This window comes from Rattus norvegicus, chromosome 3 (assembly GCF_036323735.1).
Source record: "Rattus norvegicus strain BN/NHsdMcwi chromosome 3, GRCr8, whole genome shotgun sequence".
NCBI lineage: Eukaryota > Metazoa > Chordata > Mammalia > Rodentia > Muridae > Rattus > Rattus norvegicus.
This window is the reverse complement of record NC_086021.1, coordinates 174525076-174545133: the sequence shown is the minus strand read 5'-3', so window position 1 is coordinate 174545133 and position 20058 is coordinate 174525076. Positions and strand designations below refer to the sequence as shown.

Here is a 20058-nt window from a genome sequence, read left to right as displayed (position 1 = left end):
AAGGTATATACGTGTATACAATTTGTCCTCGTGGATGAAGAGATAGGTTCTATATTACTTGCATTATAAATAATGGGTCGTGTTAAAATATATTGTTAAAGGATTGGAAAGATGGCTCAGTGATTTAGAGCACTGGCTGTTCTTCAAGAGGAACAGAGTTCAGTCCCCAGCACCCACATAATACCATCGTCTGGCCTCCTCAGACACGAGGCACCAGGCACAGCACACAATAGGTGAACAGGTATACATGCAGACAGGCAATATATCTATGCATATAAAATAAAGTAAAAATCGAAAATAATATACTGTTAAAATATTTTGCTATTACTTATTGTGATTTCTCCTTTTGTAAAATTGGCAGGAGAGTGTGCACCTGTCAAGTTAACTCAGACAGCTGGGGATCAACAGGGTGGCGACTCTTTTCTTTTAAGATATTTAGAGATGGTCTGATTCCTCATTATTAGGGGTTTCTTCTGTAATTTTGGGAAGGTTGTCATTACTTTTCTTATTCTGAGAAAACTGTTTGCTTATTATTGTTTTCTTAATATACTGTTGGAATTTCTTTCCAGAACTCTAATTTTTCATTTATCACACTTCTTTTGGTACTCATGGTTTTTACTCACGGTTACTGTGATTAAAACCCTAGCGCCTCAGAGGAAATCGGAGGGGCGGGGGACCGCAACTCCTTGTGGGAAATGTAGTCCTGGAAAGACTGCAGCACCCTTTGGAGAACCGTGGGAATGGGCGCTCCGAGGCTCTGCGCATGCGCCGTTTCCTAGCCTCTATGGATACGTTTCCGTTTCGCTGGGCTCTTCCAGGCGAGGCTCGAGGGGCCCCTGTGCGCCACGGTTGCCTGGGGCCTTCTGGGAGCTACAAAAGAAGCAAGGTTTTCCCCGGGCCAGAGGAAAACGGAGTGGCGACTCCGGGGCAGGATCAGAAAGACCAGCGCCTTCCTGGGGCCCGCGGAGGCTCGCGCGTGTCCAGGGGTCGGGCGAGGCAACAGAGCATCCCCGGGCTGCAGGCCTCCGGGCGGGCAGCCTGGGAGAGAGGTGTGTGCGTGCAAAAATCGGATCCCACCAGTCTTGCGGATGCCCTTGGCCCGGTAAAGCTTCGGGGTTGATTAAGAGTTGAACTGCGATTGAGGGAACGAACAGGTCCAGATTGGGGAGAATGGTGCTTCATTGGAGGGTCTTTCGTTTGGGAGGGAAGGGATGCCAGCCATGGATAAGTAAACGTTTCTGCATCACTTGGAACAAATGCATGTCGTTCCTTAGAGTCTCCATTCTGTTTCGCTAGAGTTGCTCAAACCACGTCCAACACCAGCCTGGGGTTTATTGATTTCCTTTATATAGAAGAATGACCCAAGAGTACCTACAGAGACGGTTTTTTGAGACATTCGAACTTTTTCTCAAGTGAGGAAGGCAGCTATTTTAACCATTTAGGTAGTTTGCTAGTGACAGAACCAAGAACTGAATTCTGGTCTGCCGTTTTGAAGGCCAGGGCTTTGTCCTCTGCTACGCTGAAGCAGAGGCCTCCCTCTCATGAAACTGCAGTTAAGGTTGGGGGAGGGGAGCAGAGTGATAAGCATCTTTAAACCCTCACTCCTTCTGGGTTTTCACATTTCATCTGCTGAATACATTAGTAGGAAAATAGGTAATTGACACACACAAAAAAAATGATAGATAGACAGATAGACTTTAGATTTGCTGGCCTGCTGTCTCAGGCTTTATATACACCAAAGCTTATTGATAGGATCTAATCTAAACTCCAAAGTGTTGTGTTTTTTAAGGAGGCATAAGTAAGAGGGTAATTCAGTTCACACCTTTGTTTTCAGTCACACAGTAAGAAAAGCTCTGATTGGTCCATTCAGATTCCCTCTGCAGTTGTTTTCTGTCTGACACAGGTGGGAGGGTCCTTTCCTTCCACGTGTCTGTGAGTCACTGCCAGTCTGCTGATCACAATCCTGTTCTTCCTCACCCAGCCCTTCGGTCACTGTTCCTGGCCCTTTCTTGAGAACACCTGAAAATGGACAGTACCCAGGTAAGTCACTGAGGGATTCGCTTCCCACCTTTCGCAGTGGGTTTTCATAGATTGCAGCGTATACGTTCCAGACGAAATAGTAGAAATATATAAAAAGTCGGCATCAGGGAAAATAAGGGAATCAGATCAATACCAGAAGAGTGAACCTCAGTGAACAGAAGGCATTGCCAGATGTGGCGGCGCATGCCTTTAATCCCAGTGCTTGGGAGGCAGAAGCCGGAGGATCTCTGAGTTTGAGGCCAGCCTGATCTGCATAGAGAGTTCCAGGACAGCCAGGGCTGCACAGAGAACCCTGTCTTGAAAAAGTAAACGAATGAATCAATAAGTAAACAGACACTATACATCTCTGTGGGCTGATTTGGGTTGTATGACAAAGACCCAGGTAGAAGGAAGTGGGCTGTCACCATGGTTTTTAATCATTTATTTATAAACATGTTCTTAGAAAATCTGTGAGCAGAAGATGCAAAATCACCTTTACCAGCAACAGCTGGGGATTCCCCGTGACAACTTGGCAAGGCCTAGCAGTTACAGATGTCTAATCTATTTTCAGAGGCGTAGACGGCCCTCTGATGGTTCTCCATGGTGTAATGATAAAACCTACACTAAATGGGCTGCGTATGCCTCAAATGGTGCCTGTTACTATTTCTTTTTATCTTTAGTGCCTTTTTTTTTTGGAAACTGTGTGTGTGTGTGTGTGTGTTACTGTAAAGTGGAGACCGGCCCAAACTGGTAATCCTTCAGCCTCCTGAGTGTTTCAGTTCTACTTTTAAAACAGGCGTCAGGGCACAATTTGATTTTAGATCCTGTGGTAAAACTATTTCACTTGCTTCTCTAATGTCAACTCGCTCCATGTGTACTACCAGTGTGATCAAAGTTAGTGATCATTTGCCTGCTTTCAAACTTAGCATTTCCACACCATGCTTCACCAAACTCCCTGTTGCCCTTACGGTGTGATCGTCTCTCCCCAAATCGTACTCCTAACGGTTTCTAGCCTCCATACCACTTCTCTCTTTAACTCGCTAATCAGTTCCTCTCTCATACCCACTGCTCCCGCCTTCTGCCTCCAACATTGCACGCTTCTCCATCCTTCTCTTTGCCGTGCCATCTAGAGTTTTAACTCGAACCCTTTGACCCCCGAAATCTTCCTGCCTGTAAGACTCTCGGGGTGTTATTCTCGCTGTACTTCTGTCCAGCGGGTCTGCCAAAGGCCCTTGGTGTCCTCCAGTGCAGAGCAGAAATAATGTCCGCACCTCTGTCTGCTCAGTGCGGCTCCCTCATTGAACCAGCATTGCTAAGCCCTCCAGGTCCACAAGCTAGAAAGAAAATGAAGCCCAAAGCTAGGTGTGGTGACTGATGCCTACAACTCCAATACTCAGGAGGCTAATGCAGGAGGATTACCATGAGTTGAGGCCAACCTGGGCTACAGGGTGAATAAAACTGTCTCAAAAGGGGGAGAAAAAGAAATCGAGGTGTGTGTTTAGTCTTCCCGTTCCTTGTTTCCAGTCCCAGGCCTTGCAAAAGTCTCATGAGAATCAGTTCGTGCTTCTCCTGCCTCAGTTCCTGTCTTTGGGATTCTCATGATAGGTTTCCCCGTGATCTATCCACATCTTTCTCAAGTGTGTTGTTCACTCTTGCTTGTCTTGCTAGCAATACCTGTCTGTAATGTCTTAGTACCGCCCTGCCCAAGCAGGTCCACACTAGTGCAGGATAAGAGTTCAGTACCCTTGGTTTGACTTAACAAGGCAGGTTACTTCCTGGCCTTTTCCTGCTTTTCTTTAGTTCCTGCCACTCCAGACCTTTCACTTAACACCTATGTGTAAATCACTGTGTTGTGTACCTGACACTCCCGGATGCTGCACCTGTAGGTTGGATGCTGCACCTGTAGGTTGGATGCTGCACCTGTAGGTTGAGTGCTGCACCTGTAGGTTGAGTGCTGCACCTGTAGGTTGAGTGCTGCACCTGTAGCTTGTTAGATGCTGCACCTGTAGGTTGAATGCTGCACCTATAGGTTGGATGCTGCACCTGTAGCTTGTTGGATGCTGCACCTGTAGCTTGTTGGATGCTGCACCTGTGGGTTGGATGCTGCACCTGTAGGTTGAGTGCTGCACCTGTAGGTTGAGTGCTGCACCTGTGGGTTGGATGCTGCACCTGTAGGTTGAGTGCTGCACCTGTGGGTTGGATGCTGTACCTGTAGGTTGGATGCTGCACCTGTAGCTTGTTGGAAGCCAGCGCCTCTACGCTCCCTTGTGGAGCTCAAGTTGGCAGAGGAGTGGCCTTCCTATGGCTGACACCCAGACATGGCTCAGATCGCTATCAACAGATTTGCGATGGATGTGACCAGGATGTTAGAAAGCAACTCAAGATTGGGGGCTCATCTTTTCTGAGGCTGTCCCATATGCTGTAGGACACCTACCATCCCAGGCCTGCTGTCCCTCTGCCAGAAGTCATCTCATGGCACTGCCCCAGCCAGACATTTTTGCCAGCTGTGCACTGTGCCCCAGGAAGCAGGCATCAACTGCGTTTAGCCCGCTGCAGGACTGTATCATGCTTCTGTTTCCTGATCATGCACCTGAGTTTACTTTGAACCTATTCCCTGTTGTTTAATAATTTCTAATTCTTCACAGGCAGAAGCTGTTCTGTTTTAGAACCCATTCCTGTCCCTTCTCTTTATCCTCCAAGCTGGGTGTTTAGAGAGCTGTACCGCTGTCTCTTTTTCCACATCAGGGTAGGGTCTGCACGTTTGCCTACAGGTGAAGCCATCGGCCTCCTCTCCATGGCCTCTCTACCACTCCATCCCTTACAGGGAGGGCCTTCATTTTCTTCTCTTTTGGTTTTCCTTTGTTTTCTTCTTAGACTGCATAGGGTTCTTCCAGAGTTGACTGAATCACTGGAGTTTGACGTTTTTTACCATTCGTCATGAACACCGTTCAGTGTCTTCCAAAAGGAGTTTGCTTTCGCTTCTGCTGTGGGCTGTGTGCTGTCATGGCAGCTGTCGCTGTCCGTGTGTGCAGAGGACTCAAGTCCGCGCTCCTCATCTGACCCTCCCTGGCCTTTTCCCTCTAACGTTCTTTGTGCCTTCTTTGTAGTCATCAAGAGTGCATGTGCACATCATCCTGCCTAGGTTATAATACAAATTATAAAGTACTGTTTAGTACCAGGAAGCTTATTTTGAAGGGAGTGATTCGTAGAGAGTATTTAACGTGGGTAGTGAACCTCTTCCAGGAGACAGGCACTCGAGCCTGAAGGAAGGGTGCCCTAAGGCCCGTGTGCATTTGTGAGGTAGGAGGAAGAAAGGCTCAGGGACCCACTATAGTTTTCGTGAGGAGAGCCTGTGGCCTGGCACACAGGGAGCTCATGGGCTTCTGTAGAGCTGGGAGATGCTCTCATCACTGCTGCACTTAGAAATGAATTCAGACAATGTAGGAACAGAAGTCACAGACAGTTCTCATGAATGCTTGGCCTGTCTTCCCTTGGCCTGACAGTGCTGGGTACAGTGATTGGAACCTGGGAAAAATGCCAGTCTGGTTCTGTTACCGAGTGGACAACAGTGCAGTGCCCGGGTCTTCAGCCAGGGTCCAGTGCTACAGTTAGTTGTCACGTGTCCATGGCCTCTTGTAATCCTGGATGACCTTTGTCTCTCACGACCCTGCACGGTCTCAAGACCCTGTCCTTGTCTGTAGCACCTCTGTCTTGTGACCTACACTCTGTGGCTCCCTTGTCCAGCCAGGTGTGTTGCTGTTTGTGTCTGATTTGTGGTTCTCCATAGTGTGTGGTAGTTCGCTTGCTTGGGTTTGGGGACTTGAGAAACATCCCTGCGGTTCTCTGAATCAGACCTGTACACAGAAGTCTGTGTGGAAATGCCCTGCCCTCCGCACTTTCGCCCTTTCTCCTTACTGTTGCTCTCTCCCTCTGTCCTCCTCCCGAAGGCGACAAGTTCATGCATTCCTGGTCGGCCCTCTCTGTGTGTGTTACATGGGTATTGTTACCTGTGTGTTCTCTCTCCTTTCCTTCCTTACATAGCGGTACACTGTAGATACCGTTGTACCTCCTTCCCTTCACGGGACAGCCTAGAACTCATTGCATGCAGTCTAGAGACTTCCGCGTTTTGCCTTCAGATACTGTTTCCCATTGCTATTCTCTTCCTTGAGCGCCAGAACCAAATGTCGCCTGCCAGGGTAGGTGCCCTCGCCCGTGTCCTGCACAGATGCTCTGAGCGCAGCAGGTTGGTGTCTTAGCTTCCTGTGCTGTTACGTGTGTGCGTGGGTGGGGGTGTTTATTTCTGTCTTTCTGTCCCTCACCCACTGAAGCTCCCTGTAGGAGGGCATCCTAATTTTCTTCCCCTTTGACTGGACCTTTTAGCTGTTTCCCATGTTTTCAAGTGGGGAACAGCAAGCTTCTCCTGGGGGACTGTATGATAATGGTTTTCAGTTTTGCCTGGACACAGGATCTCTATTAGCTCTACATGCAGCCGCTTGTTGAATGAAAAGGTCCCGAGCAAAGTGTGAACCAGGCAGCGGCCAGATTGAGCCGCTGTGACTAGATTGGGCCCAAGGGCAGTGGCTTGCCACCACCCACACACAACAGTGTCACCCCCAGAATGCACATTGTCCTGCTGCTCCAGGGGTTATAGACATCTCTGTGTTCTCCAGAGTGGATGGTGAGGAGCGCTCCAGCAGCCCCTGGGCTTATTATAGTCATATTCATATCTTGGCCAGGAGCATGAGCAAACAACAAATTGTTATCGGTGTTAACATGGTTATTGGTAGTAACACACTGCTTAGCCTAGAATTACACTATGGTTTCCAAGTAAAGGCATGGGTCCTCTGTACATCGAAAGAGGGTTTTACTGATGCGTTGCAGTAGCAAAAGGCCTCTGTGCTCTGCCCACTCCTGTTTCTTTCCTACAAAGGTTACTCTTCCACTGTCGTGTCTGCGTGTGTGTGTGTGTGTGTGTGTGTGTGTGTGTGTGTGTGTGTGTGTTGCCTAAGTGTATTTCTCAGCGAACATACTGTGGCAAGACATACCTTCTGTGAGGACTAAAATCATGACCTCACAGACCTCTCGGGACACGAAACGGGACCATTGGTGGTGGTGCTTTGTCTAGTATGTATGTTCCTGCCTGAAGTGCAGCCCTGGGTGTGACCCCTGTTTCACTGGGTGCTCCTTGAGAGCAAGAGCCGTCGTGCACACGAGTGAGTAATCCAGGATCCCAGGACACGGTATATGTAAAGAACCCATTCACCCATCGTGAGCGGTTTATTCTTTGCTCCCCCTGAGCTTCTCTCTTGCCGGACCCTGGCCATGCAGGGCTGACCTCATGGTTCTTTTTTTTCTTTTCTTTTCTTTTTTTCGGAGCTGGGGACCGAACCCAGGGCCTTGCGCTTGCTAGGCAAGCACTCTACCACTGAGCTAAATCCCCAACCCCCAGACCTCATGGTTCTTACTCCCTCTCCTCTGCTGTTACTCAGTGCTGGTATCTCAGATGCAACTTGCTCTTTCAGACATCAGTCTCCTTCAAGGACTTGACTGTGGACTTCACCCGTGAGGAATGGCAATATCTGGGCCCTGCGCAGCGCCTCCTGTACAGAGATGTGATGCTGGAGAACTACAGTAACCTCATCGCACTGGGTGAGTGCAGCCCACAGCACCAGAGGCAGCCTCACAATGGTGGGTGAGCGCAGCCCCCACAGCACCAAAGGCAGCCTTTCTTCTGTGTCAGAGAACACGGTAGAGTAGAAGTGAATTCACTCACCTTGAGTAACAGGAGAAGGATGATAATGTCAACCATTTGCACACAGCTCTTTACCAACTCGTACCGGCCCTGTTGAGCTATCAGACGGCATCTCCATCGCCCAGTTTCCCCGTCCTTAAGTCCTTGGAGTCCACAGAGCTTGGTTCAAGTTCCATACTGTTTCTCATTAACAGGGTTTCGTGTTAGCAAACCAGATGTGATCCTAAAACTGGAGCAAGGGGAAGAGCCCTGGATCGTGGAAGACTTGTCACATCAGAACTTGTCACATGCAGGTGAGTGTGATGACTGAGTGGGTAAAACCGAAGAACTTGAGTCCCAGGCTGATCTGTGACCACAGCAGGCACCTGTATGATCTTCTTCTGGAATCTTCTAGGACCTAGAGGTCTCGAAGTGACAGATGAGGAGGCCAGCTCATAGATACTAAAATGTCCTCCCCAAATCTGTTCACTCAATGGAGCCTTATGTGCTCCATCCACAGACTCCAAGCAGCTTCACCCCACATTGATTCCTTCGTCCCACCCAGGTGCCCACCCAGGTGCCTTGCCTACTGCCTTCCGTCCGTGCCTCTCAGCGCCCTCTCGAGCTTTCCACCCCACTGCATTTGCATAAATGCCAGAGTACTCGGCACTGAAACGATGTCCGCTTGGCCCCTCCCTCCTATGCTTCTGAGCACTTCCGGAAGCCAGCTCTCACTGTCTTGCTGCATTCCCTTCGTTCACACCAGGTCCTTGTCCTGTCACCCTGTCAGCCATGGAGAGCTGTCGGGGACCATCCCGGCTGCATGTTTCTGTTGGGGTTCCAAGGCTCCTGTGTTCCTTTGTCAGTTTCTCCTTTCTCTGACCTGATAGTGAGCTGCTGCAGATGGGTTTGCTTTGTCCCCTGACCCCTGCTCTCTCATCCATTGTGGTTTTGTTTATCACTGGGAAGCCAGTGCTGCAGCCTTGGCCCCCATAAGGCCTTTGCACAGATTGTCAGAGGCTCACAGAACTCACATATTAATGTCATTTCTGTTCCTTTATTCCTTCCAGGAGATGATGACGCCTTAGAGAAGGACAAGAGGACACAAGACAAACATTTGAAGCAGCTCTTAGTCATCAATAACAAAACGACATCAGAAAAAGCCAATCTGTTTGAGAAAACAGTTGCTCTCGACACGAACAGTGTTTCTTCGGGGAAAATGCTCCATAAATACGATCCAGGTGGAAATGGCCTAAAAAATAATTCAGAAGACACTGTCATAAAGCCAAGCAAAGCCAATGGGAAGGTAGCTGCTGAGCATGATGGGAGGGGGAAGCCAGCGCTCCACACGAAGGCTGACAGAAGTCATTCTGCAGCAAAGCGGATCAAATGGAGTGAAGTCGGGGATGTTAGGAGTCAAGGTGAGGATCTCACTCAACAGCTGAATAACCAGGCTGTAAGTCAGCCCTCTGAACACAATGAAGGTGAACAGGAGTCAGCCTGCACCAAGGAGTGTCCTGAACGAAAGCGGAATGAGTGTGCGGAGTGTAGGAAAACCTTTTCTAAGAGGTCCACCCTCATTGTACACCTGCGGATCCACACAGGAGAGAGGCCCTATGCTTGCAATTACTGCAGGAAAACTTTCCGAATAAAAGCAAGTCTCACTCGGCACCAACGGATCCACACCGGGGAGAGGCCTTACAAGTGCAAGGAGTGTGGGAAAGCCTTCATCGACAAGTCTGCCCTCATCGTGCACCAGAGGATCCACGGCGGGGAGAAGTCCTACGAGTGCATCGAGTGTGGGAAGACCTTCTTCCGGAAGTCAGCCCTGGCTGAGCATTTTAGATCCCACACCGGGGAGAAGCCTTACAAGTGCAAGGAGTGTGGGAACGCCTTTGGCAAGAAGTCGTACCTCATTGTGCACCAAAGAACTCACCGGGGCGAGAAGCCCAATGAGTGTAAGGAGTGTGGCAAAACCTTCTTCTGTCTCTCCGCCCTGACAGCACATCAGAGGATCCACACCGGGGAAAAGCCCTATGAGTGTAAGGAGTGTGACAAAACCTTCTTCTGTCAGTCGGCGCTCAATGTTCACCTGAGAAGCCACACCGGCGAGAAGCCCTACAAATGCCGGCAGTGTGGAAAGTTTCTGTGCACTAAGTCTGCCTTGGTCGCGCATCAGGTGATTCACAGAGGAAAGAAGTCCTTTGAATGTGGCGAGTGCGGGAAGCTTTTCTACCTGAAGTCCACCCTCACGATACATCAGAGGACTCACACAGGGGAGAAGCACGGCGTGCTTAGTAAATGGAGCCGACCCTCCACTGGGAAGTCCAACTGTGGCGAGCAGAAAAGAGTGGAGGCAAAGGAGAATCTGCACGAGTGTCATGATCACAAGCGGACAGCCCACAAGAGCTCACGCCGCGTCGCCCACAAGAGAACCATATGGGAGAGACCTTACGAGTGTCAGGAATGTGGGCGGACCTACTGCCGGAAGTCAGCTCTCAGGCACCACCAGAAGACACACACCGGAGAGAGGCCCTACGAGTGCAAAGAGTGCGGGAAGACCTTCTGCCAGAAGGTCTCCTTTACTGAGCACCAGCGAACTCATACTGGGGAGAAACCACACAAGTGCAAGGAATGTGGGAAGTCCTTCCGCCATAAGTCAGCCTTCACAGTGCATAAGAGAATCCACACAGGAGAGAAACCGTACGCATGCAATGAATGTGGAAAAAGCTACCGCCGGCTCTGGACTCTGACTGAACATCAGAAAATACACACAGGGGAGAAACCCTATGAATGTAGCATATGTAAGAAATCATTTCGCCACAAATCAAACTTCCTTTTACATCAGAAAACTCACAAGAAGTAAATTCCAACAAGGCAACAACAGATCATTTACATAATGCTTAAGTCCTGAATTACACATAAAGGTGTGAGTCCTTGTCAGCACAGGGACCGTTGCGAAAGGCAGCCCTGTTTCAAACACCAGAGAGCTCACGTGGGCCACGTACAGAGTTTGTTTTATGGACGCTGGACATTCAGTGTTAACTATGAAGACATTCAGCATTTTAAACATTATACCAGGTGTGCCTGCCTCCCTTCCGATCACAGAACAAACACTAATTCCTACCTGACCTCCCTCCACAGTTAATTTGCATAGCGTATGTTGCCGGATGTGAGTAGCCAGCATTGACTCCAGATCATTGCTCCTGTGGTAACTGAGTAGTTTCTGTTTATGAGTTTCCAGTATTAACACCTCAGACTACACAACCATCCGTCCTCTGTCCCTCCTGTCTAGTGACAGGTCCTAATCCCTTTCTCTGCAAAGGTGAGTCGGACGAACCACCCTTCACTTCATGCCTGTGGCGACTCCCACACAGGAGTGAGCATTTGCTGAAGCGAGTCCGTGGAGTTCTCTAGTGAGAGGCACAGGCAGCTTGTAAGTGCCTCCTTGAGCTTCCATGCAAGCCAAGACAACAGCGACTGCGGTTACCATAGCAAAACCAAAAATGAATTGAGCAGATCTGAATAGTGAAGAGGATTTGGGGAGTGTTCGAGTCAAAACAGTGTCTGTGTTGTTCATGTTTTAAATACCTCTGTTCTATTAGCGGTTTGATTATATCAGTGCTTTCAAAAATACCTTGATTTTTTTTTTAATGAACATGTCCATAGGGGTATGATTTAGAATTTATCTGTCAGCTTCTGAGAAAATGTCTCCATCGTGCCAAATAGAATCACGTAGTGTGGATGTGTGCACCTAGCCAGAATGCCCGCCATTCTTGGTGGGTTATTGCCAACTCCTGGTATCCAGCCACAAGTGGAATTTTCCACAAACCCAGCCCCGCTCTCTGATGTGCTGTGCATTTTATAGAACAATGAAGTGAGTTTAATTTCATTGACAAAACAAAGAAGGGCCTCTGGGTATCTTGTCCTGGGCAAATCAGCCCTTGGTGGGGCCAAAGTAAGTTGTATTGTCCAACGTAGTCTTGGTACTGAGTCTCATTCTGACCCGTCTGCTGCCTGTACTTGTGACGCTGGGTTCTGGGGTGGGAAAAGCTCCCCTTTGTTTGAGACCCATCAGAAATCCCAGTAGGGACAAGATGACCTGGTCATTCAGTTTATATCCTTCAGTAAGGTAAATGCATATTTGTGAATGCACACACATTTGATATGTACGAATACATGCTAAGACATGAATGTATGCATATATCAATAGTAATCTTTTCCTGAAGATTTTAATAATTACTTGAAAGATTTGGGTGCTGTTGCGAACGCAGTTTTATCATCCGCTTTTAGAGTTACTGATGGGGGCTTGACAAGGATTAGCAAGCAAAGGCGCTTGCTGGCAAGCCTGAGGACCTGAGTTCGATCCCTGGGACCCACATAATAGAACTGATTTTCCTACAAGTTACCCTGACTTCCACGAGGGTGATGTGGCATACACACACAACAAATACATACCACACACACACACACACACACACACACACTAAATAAATAAATAAATAAATAAATAAATAAATATAAAAACTCACTGATAGGATTCTTAAGCATTTTTACCACATTTGCCAAAATGCATTCCTCATACTTAACTTTTCTTTGCTTGGTCACAGCTCCTTGTAGAGGATGTTGGTGAGCTGTCTTGGGGAGGTAATTTCATTCTTCAAAGATATATACCCTAACTGTCTAATCGTGCCTTCTGCTTGCCGTGGGTTATGCAACAAGTCACCAGTCTTGTGATCACGGAGTTGTTTGTCTTTACTGGTTTGACCTAGTCTATAGAAGGGAGAGCTGTATGCTGGGGGGAACGGATTTTTTGTTTTTCAAGCCTGATGAGAAAAATGCAAGTCCATAAAGGGAAAGTCGTGAGACCCAATCACAGAAAGTCACGAGTGAAACTTGTCGGTCCTGTGAGAGGACTCAGCTGGTAACGGTGCTTGTTCTACAAGCCAGCATCCCGAGACACCTGTAAATGTGACAGAGAGATCCGGCTCCACAAGGTTGTCCTCTGACCATACATGGACCGCCGACCCACGCACATACAATAACAGTGCAGTTTTTAAAAAATAACTTGAAGACACATAAAAAATTCTAAAGCAATTAAATGGAAGAAGATCCTTAAAAGCAACTAAAGGGAACGGCGACTTGTAGGGTCTGTGAACTTCCTGCAGCTGCTGTAAGAAACTGTCATAACCATCGGAAGAGTGGATCTCCTCTCACAGGACCCGAGACAGCCAGTCAGACCCAGTGTTGCAACCCTCTGACAACTGGAGGCTGGCTAGGCTTGCTTCTCCCATGTGGTGTCCTGCAGCTTGTGCCAACGAGACTTCAGGCTTTGCATCTGTCCTCACTGAGCATGTCTGTCTACGTTTCCGTTTTTTCAGGACATGTCTGATCAAGGTCCCATCTTACTCAGGCATGACCTCATGTTGACTGACATCTGTAAAAAGCCTTATCCCATAAGGTCACATTGAAAGTATTAGAGGCTGAGGGGACATTATTGGTACTCTAAAACTTACCCCATGTTTACCACATTAAAATAACAGATATTTGTTGTGTGAGACTTTTACTGGGGAGAGGCAACACACCCGAGGAAGGAAACCTATGCCAGACCAAAGTAATGATTACACCAAAGTCCACCTCAGTAAACCAGTGAGTTTATTGGGGTTACAAACAGGTATGGGTGAGGGGTTGCTTACAGGATCAGGGATGGACCGGAAGCCTCTAGCTGCATTATCAAATCCCACTAGCATGGGCGGTGAAGGCTGCAGCCCTGGATCTCTCCGCACAGCTTGTAGACGGCTCAGCAGTCTGAGGATCTGCAGCCTGGCTGGCCGATCTCCTTTCCTAGCGATTATTACTGCATCTATAAAGAATCTGAGAGGCTTCCAGACCATGTGGGGTAACAGCACTTGCCACCAAGCCAAACAACCTGTGTTTGACCCCAGGACCCACCTGATACAGGAAGAGAACCAACTCCTACAGGCTGGCCTCTCGTCCCCACACACACTCCGGCATTTGCGCCCTTGCTGGTCAACCTCTCCTCCCCAAATACACAAGAGAATGTAATTTTTGCTTTGTTTTTGAGACATGGCTCTCTGGGTAGCCATGGCTGTCCTGGAACTCACTCTGTAGACCAGGCTGGTCTCTTAACTCACAAGAGATCTGCCTCCCGAGTGCTGGGATTAAAGGTGCGTCCTGACACCACTACCCAGCATAAATGTACTTTTTTAAAGATGTATTTATTTTTATGTGCATTGGTGTTCTACCTGCACGTCTGGAACTGGAATTACAGTTATGAGCTGCCATGTGGGTGCTGGGAACTCTGGTCCTTTGGAAGAGCAGCCAGTGCTAAGCCATCTCTCCACACACCCCAAATGAAGAACCAGGGTAATTGCATGTTTATGTGCCAGTTGGAAACTTATTTATTTTTTTAATTTTATGCATGTGAGTACACTGTCGCTCTCTTCAAACACAGCAGAAGGGCATCAGATCCCATTGCAGATGATTGTGAGCCACCATGTGGTTGGTGGGATTTGAACTCAGGACCTCTAGAAGAGCAGTCAGTGCTCTAACCACTGAGCCATCTCCCCAGCCCCTGGAAACTCTTTAGGAAGGGGATTGGCTTAGTCTGTTTTCTATTGCAGTGATAAAGACACCATGACCAAAAGCAACTTGGGGAGGAAAGGACTCATCTCGTCCCAGGGCTTATATCGTCTTACGTCTTATAGTCCATACCTATAGTAAATCAGGGTGGGAACCTGGAGGCAGGAGCTGAAACAGGCCATGGAGGAGCACTGCTTACTGGGTTGGTCAGCCTGCTTTTTTATACCATCCAGGACCACCTGCCCAGGGGTGGCACCACTCCCAGTGGTCTGGGCCCCTTCACACAATCGTCAAGAAATTCTCTACAGGCGAACCTGATAGAGGCTTCCTCCCCAATCGAGGTCTTCCCCTCCCAGATAACAAGGATGGAAGGGAGTTCTGTTGGGGGCAGTGAATTGAGTGGAGTCTGGTGCACAGGGGAGCCCTTTAATCACAGATATGGCGTTGCCCTGCTGATTCATCCGCAGGGTGGGAGCTTGTGGACTACCACTGTAATGGCTCCTGTTCTGCCAGTGAGTAGCATTGTTCTCCTAGAGCAGGAGGCGAGTTTTAGAAATTATCCATTGTTGACAGAGCTGACAGCTTTCAGTTCTGCCCTGTTGCTCTGCGTGTATAAATCCATCCATCTTTCGTAGCACCCCACTGAGGCGAGTCTTTTGATATCTAGAAAAGTCTCTGTTTTCTCAGCTAATGTCTTCATGCGATGCCTTAGAGTGCCCTGTTGTTTGCAGGAGTGCACGGACACTGTCCACTGACTGCGTACAGCCAGCCCATGTTGAAATCACCTGGCGATCTCATCTTCCAGGTTCACGGGGAAGCTAGCTTAGTGGACGTTCTCCAGTCTATAATAGGCACAGCACCCCCTAACTGACCACTGGCTCACAATCTGTGTCTGTGGACTGTGTGAGGTCAGTGGGACTCCTTGGGAAAGCCTGGGCTTCCTCCTGTGCAGCAGATCCTTCACATCAGTGTGAACTGTTCAAATGCTGCATCTGATGCCCCCCATACCCCCAGAACACCCCCCCTCCACACACAGGAACTATTACCAACAAGAATCTCTGGTCACCAGATATCCTAGTCAATGACCCTCTGCTGGAGGCTGAGCTCTCTCCAGGTCCTGTGTCATTCCAGATTTAGTCAAAAGCCGAACTTTACAACTGCTTGTAGGCATCCATTGCTGACCCTAACTCCAAAGGCACAGCTGCCACTTTCCTCTTCTCCCTCTTCCCAGCAGCCTCTGAGACTTACAGCTTGCCTGCCTGCCATGTATATGTATACATATATGTATATCTATATGTGTACGCACAGGTGTGGCCGTAGGCAACAATGGAGGAAGTTATGACATGGTTGACCCCGTGTCTCATGCCTCGGCTTGAAAATCTACAGGCTAAGCAATCAAGAAGAGAATGACAAAGCCAGACACCTGATATGAGTGTTCTGTAGAAGTGACACCATCTATGGTGTCACAATCTCGCTGAATAACTTGACACAAGGTAGAGTGGCATCTGGAAGTCCAGGGGACAGCATTGCCCTGAGTCCCCCATGAAGTCCCCTCCAAGCTGCTCCAGCAGCTCAGTCCTCAGCCCAGAATGTACCAGAGAGAGGGCTGAGGACTGAGTAGCATTGCTGGCTTCCTGAGGCCACTTGTCTTCAGAGAACATGCTTCCAGAAGCCTGGCGAGTGTCACCTGTTGCACACCTAAGCTATCTATTACAGGCTACAGACCTGTAATATGTACAAACCACTATGATGTGCTATGGCAGACAGAGACACCATGCTGGGTACTGTATGCAGTTGTAACGATTGTGTGTATCTTAACAGAAAAGGCACAGTAGAGGTGCTGCCCATCTTAGTTACTTCTCCTTAAGAAAGTATGCTTTTTAAAGGGAGAAAAGGTTTGGCTTACAGTTCCATGGGGTCATAGTCCACAGAGGCAAGGAAGATGTGGCTGTTGGTAGCCAAGGCATAGTGTCAGGAGATGCACCATAAAACTGCAAGGCCTGCCCCGAGTGACCCACTTCCTCCAGGATGGTTCTACCTCCTGGGAATTCTATAAGCTGCCAAACAGCACCACCAGGTGGGGACCAAGCATTCAGACACATTAGCCTATGGGGAACATTGCACATTCAAGCCACAATCCTAGAGCACAGGAGTTTTCAGCTCCATTATATAACCTTATGGGCCCATGGTCAATGAAAGTATCATTATGTATACACATCTGGATACACCAAATAAGCTCACTTCTATCAATAAAAAGTAAAATATTGGCCGTCACTGTGTCTTGGCTTCTTTTCTTGTTTCTGTGGAGAAAAAAAATACTTAGACAAAAACAGCTGAAAGGGAAAAGATTTTATTTCAGCTCATGGTTCAAAGGGCAGTCCATCCATGGAGTCAGGACATGGGAGCTTGAGGCAACTGCCGCATTATATGCACCGTATGTACGCAGAAAGCAAGAGATGAATGTAGGCTCACCGCTCAGCACCTTCTCTCCTTTCTGTCCAGTCTAGAGCTCAGCCACAGTAACAGTACCACCCACATCCAGGGTGGGTGTCCCACGTCAGTAAACCCAGTTAGGAGACTCCTCCCAGGCCCGTTGCCTCGGTGATTCTGGGTTGTGTCGACTGGAGTTGACACTCAACATTGTGAATCACAGACCCCACGGCCACTAGAGAGAGTACGACAGTCAGAATGTCAGCACGCATTCTCCTTGACTTCCAAGCATTTGTATCCACACATTGAAATGGCACCGCAGGAAAGTTGGAGGGCGGTGCCGCTCAGCGCCCAGGAACACAGTGTGGGAGGGCAGTGCAGCTCAGCGCCCAGGAACACAGTGTACTGTCTGGAAATGACAGCAAAGACACAACGGCCTTCTCAGCTCCTTGAAGGTGCGCAGAGCCATAGTATGAAGGTGGGGAGGAGCGCAAATCGCGTGCACGCTTGGTGTGAGTCGTGGAGCTTGGCTGAGCCAAAAATGCATCCATTTAACGTAGAGTGCTACTGTCCCGTCAAAGAATCCACTGGCGACAGGGCTTTAGACTATTTTGAATAATTTAGTAACTTGGTTAATCATTTTAACGTTCACTTTTACTAAAATTGTAAATCACTTAATTACTACCCCAGCTTCATCCAAAGTCATTAAGTGATAGAGCTTTTAGGGGCCTAAAAAAAAAAAGACTTACGGAAGCCAATTACTTTGAAGTGGAAATTAGATGTTATAATGCACAACAAAGACACTTCAACAAGCACTGTAATGCACCGCACAGTTAATTTAGTGGCGAGCACTAAATATATCATGCTAACACCGGGAAAATTAAAGGGGCCGCCTTAGAGTGACACCCTCCGCAGAGAATACTGACTCCAGCTACTGAGTGTGGCCCACCGTGCCTGGGTCCTCCAGGGTAGTGCTAAGGAATAGAGGTCAGAAATGCTTATAAATAAAACCTGTTCAGAGATTTTCGTACGGTGAGGTTTAACTTTTTTTTTGTTTGATTTTGTACCTATATTTGGTATTTAACATTATTTTCAAACCCTAGGAAGGACAGATGATTAAAATAAAAACCCATGGCTTTATCTTCTTTGTTTTAAAAGACTTCATGTTTTATTTTATTTTTCTTTATGGGTGTAGGTGTTTTGCCTGCAAGTACACTAGTGCATTAGGTGGCCTGGTGACCACGGAGGCCAGAAGAGAGCATTGCATCCCTTGGAGATGGAGTTACACATGCTCGATTGCAAGCTGTGCTGGCACACGAACCAGGGTTTTCTGGAAGAGCCCCCTCTTCAGGCTTTCATTCTTATTCCTTTTATGAAGAGGGCAGTGGTTCCTTGAAACAGGATCTCACCGTGTAGCCCTGATTATCCTGGAACTCATTTTGTAGACCTGGCTGGCATTGAACTCATAAGGGAGCCATCTGCCTCTGCCTCCTAAACTCTGCGATTAAAAGTGGGTGCCATCACCCCCAGTTCTAATTCATATTTTTAGCCATGATTATGCACATGCGTATGTGGAGGTATGTCCAGGTGTGTAGGCATCTAAAGAGGTCAAATCCCTGGACCTAGAGTTAGAGGCAGACATGGGGACTGGGAGTCCTTTGCAAGAGCAGAGAAAGCCCTTAACCACTAAGCCATGTCTTCAACCTGGCGTTATCTTCTTTTATATTTTATTGGCAGTCTGGGGAAATGGCTATGCCCAACAAACAAGGGAACCTGCGTTAAAATCCCCAGCAGCCACATAAAATCCAAGAGCACTGGGAGGAGGAGAGGGGATGGAGACAGGCAGATCCCTAGAGCCCACCGGCCATTTAGTCTAGCCAATCAGTGAGCTCCAGGTTCAGCTGAAAAGACCCTGCCTCAAAATAAATAACAACAACAATAATAATATAATGTGGAAGACAGATGAACACATGGGCACACACATGTATGACACTGTGATGGTTTCCACGACAAGGGTTCCTCACAGTCTCCATCCAGCATTAGGAACATTTGGTCCCCAGTGTTGCGTGTAGCCTTTGCTACCCCATCTAAGCTCCAGGAATAGGCCGGGCTACCCCAGCCCCAACTCAGATTCCCTTGAATTCACGGATAAAAAATACAGACACACAGTTGTTCAATTTCAAATTGCCTTTCTGGGGCAATTGCTGGGCGCTACTTATCTCCCGCCTGTGGAGAAGCACGCCCTTATATCGATACTCTTAGCTCCTCACTTCTCCGCCTGCCCTCGACTTCGGTTGATCAGTTACATCTCATCCCAGCTAAACATTCCCGACCACCTGCCGGTGGCCACTCCACCCGAGATCTCACATGGCCGCTTGGCTTTCCTTTCTCGGAACCACTGCGAACTCTCCATTCTTCTCTCTCCTACATCTGTCTCTTGAGGGTCGGGACCCCAGAAGTCCCGCCTATTCCTTCCTCCCAGCAACTGGCCCATGGCTTCTTTACTGACAGATCGATAACCAATTGGAGAACAGCCCAGTTGGTGACTCAGTTTGAGAAGGTTTCAGAGGTGTGGCTTTGCTGGAGGAAATATTCGTTAGAGGTGGGCTTTAAGGACTCACACCATTTCCAGTTGGCTCTCTGCTTCCTGATTTTGGTTAAAGATGTGAGGCCTCACCTAGTCCTGCTGTCGTGTGTGCCACCTGCTGCCATAACTTCCTCACACGATGATGGTGGACCCTTAGCCCTCCACAACCGAAAGCCCAAATAGGTTCTTTCTAATATAGGTCGCTTTGGTCATGGTGTTCTATCACAGCAATAGAAAAGTTACTAATACACACACACGCACGCACACACGCATGCACACACACACAATTTAAAATTAAGTATATTTTATTTAAAAATACATTGCAACGAGACACAGTTCTGTGGTTGAGAACTCACACTGTTCTTACAGAAAGCCTGGATTCAACTCTCAGCACCCGCCTTTGAAGACTCACAAACCAACCTATAACTCCAGCTCCAGGGGGTTGAGCCCCCTCTTCTGGCCTCTGCAGGCCCCTTTGTATAGCACATCCCCACACCCTCCCACTCTCTCACCCTGCGATGACTTTTCTTGGTTGTCCATTAGACTACATCTGGAGTGTCTAGTTGTGGTTTGGTATACTTGTGAAGGATTTTTTTTCTTAAATCAGTTGAAATGGGAAGACCTACTTTTAATCTGGTTCTTTTGAGGTAGGAAGGTCAACCTTTCATCTGAGCCACCCCTTCTGCTG

General features: G+C 48.2%; 2 protein-coding genes across 3 annotated transcripts in view; both read left to right on the top strand.

Annotated features, from left to right (window-relative positions):
- The window catches only part of Elmo2 (engulfment and cell motility 2), a 273759-nt gene that overhangs the window by 171590 nt on the left and 82111 nt on the right, over window positions 1–20058 (top strand). The window lies entirely within an intron of this gene.
- Zfp334 (zinc finger protein 334) lies at window positions 760–13299 on the top strand. Of its 2 annotated transcripts, none has more exons than XM_006235632.5 (5): window positions 760–1049; window positions 1982–2040; window positions 7542–7668; window positions 7966–8064; window positions 8821–13299. In XM_006235632.5, the coding sequence occupies exons 2-5, from the start codon at window positions 2026–2028 to the stop codon at window positions 10614–10616; spliced, it is 2037 nt and encodes a 678-aa protein (XP_006235694.1). In that variant the 5' UTR covers window positions 760–1049; window positions 1982–2025; the 3' UTR covers window positions 10617–13299. The 2 variants fall into 2 exon arrangements, with proteins under 2 accessions (XP_006235694.1, XP_008760788.1); XM_008762566.4 differs by having other exon boundaries at window positions 762–1102.

Bases quoted from the DNA above. Each gene is read 5' to 3' on its own strand.
- Zfp334 (XM_006235632.5), top strand. The intron at 7,669-7,965 runs GTGAGTGCAGCC...TCTCATTAACAG, and splicing joins CAGTAACCTCATCGCACTGG to GGTTTCGTGTTAGCAAACCA. The intron at 8,065-8,820 runs GTGAGTGTGATG...TATTCCTTCCAG, and splicing joins TCAGAACTTGTCACATGCAG to GAGATGATGACGCCTTAGAG.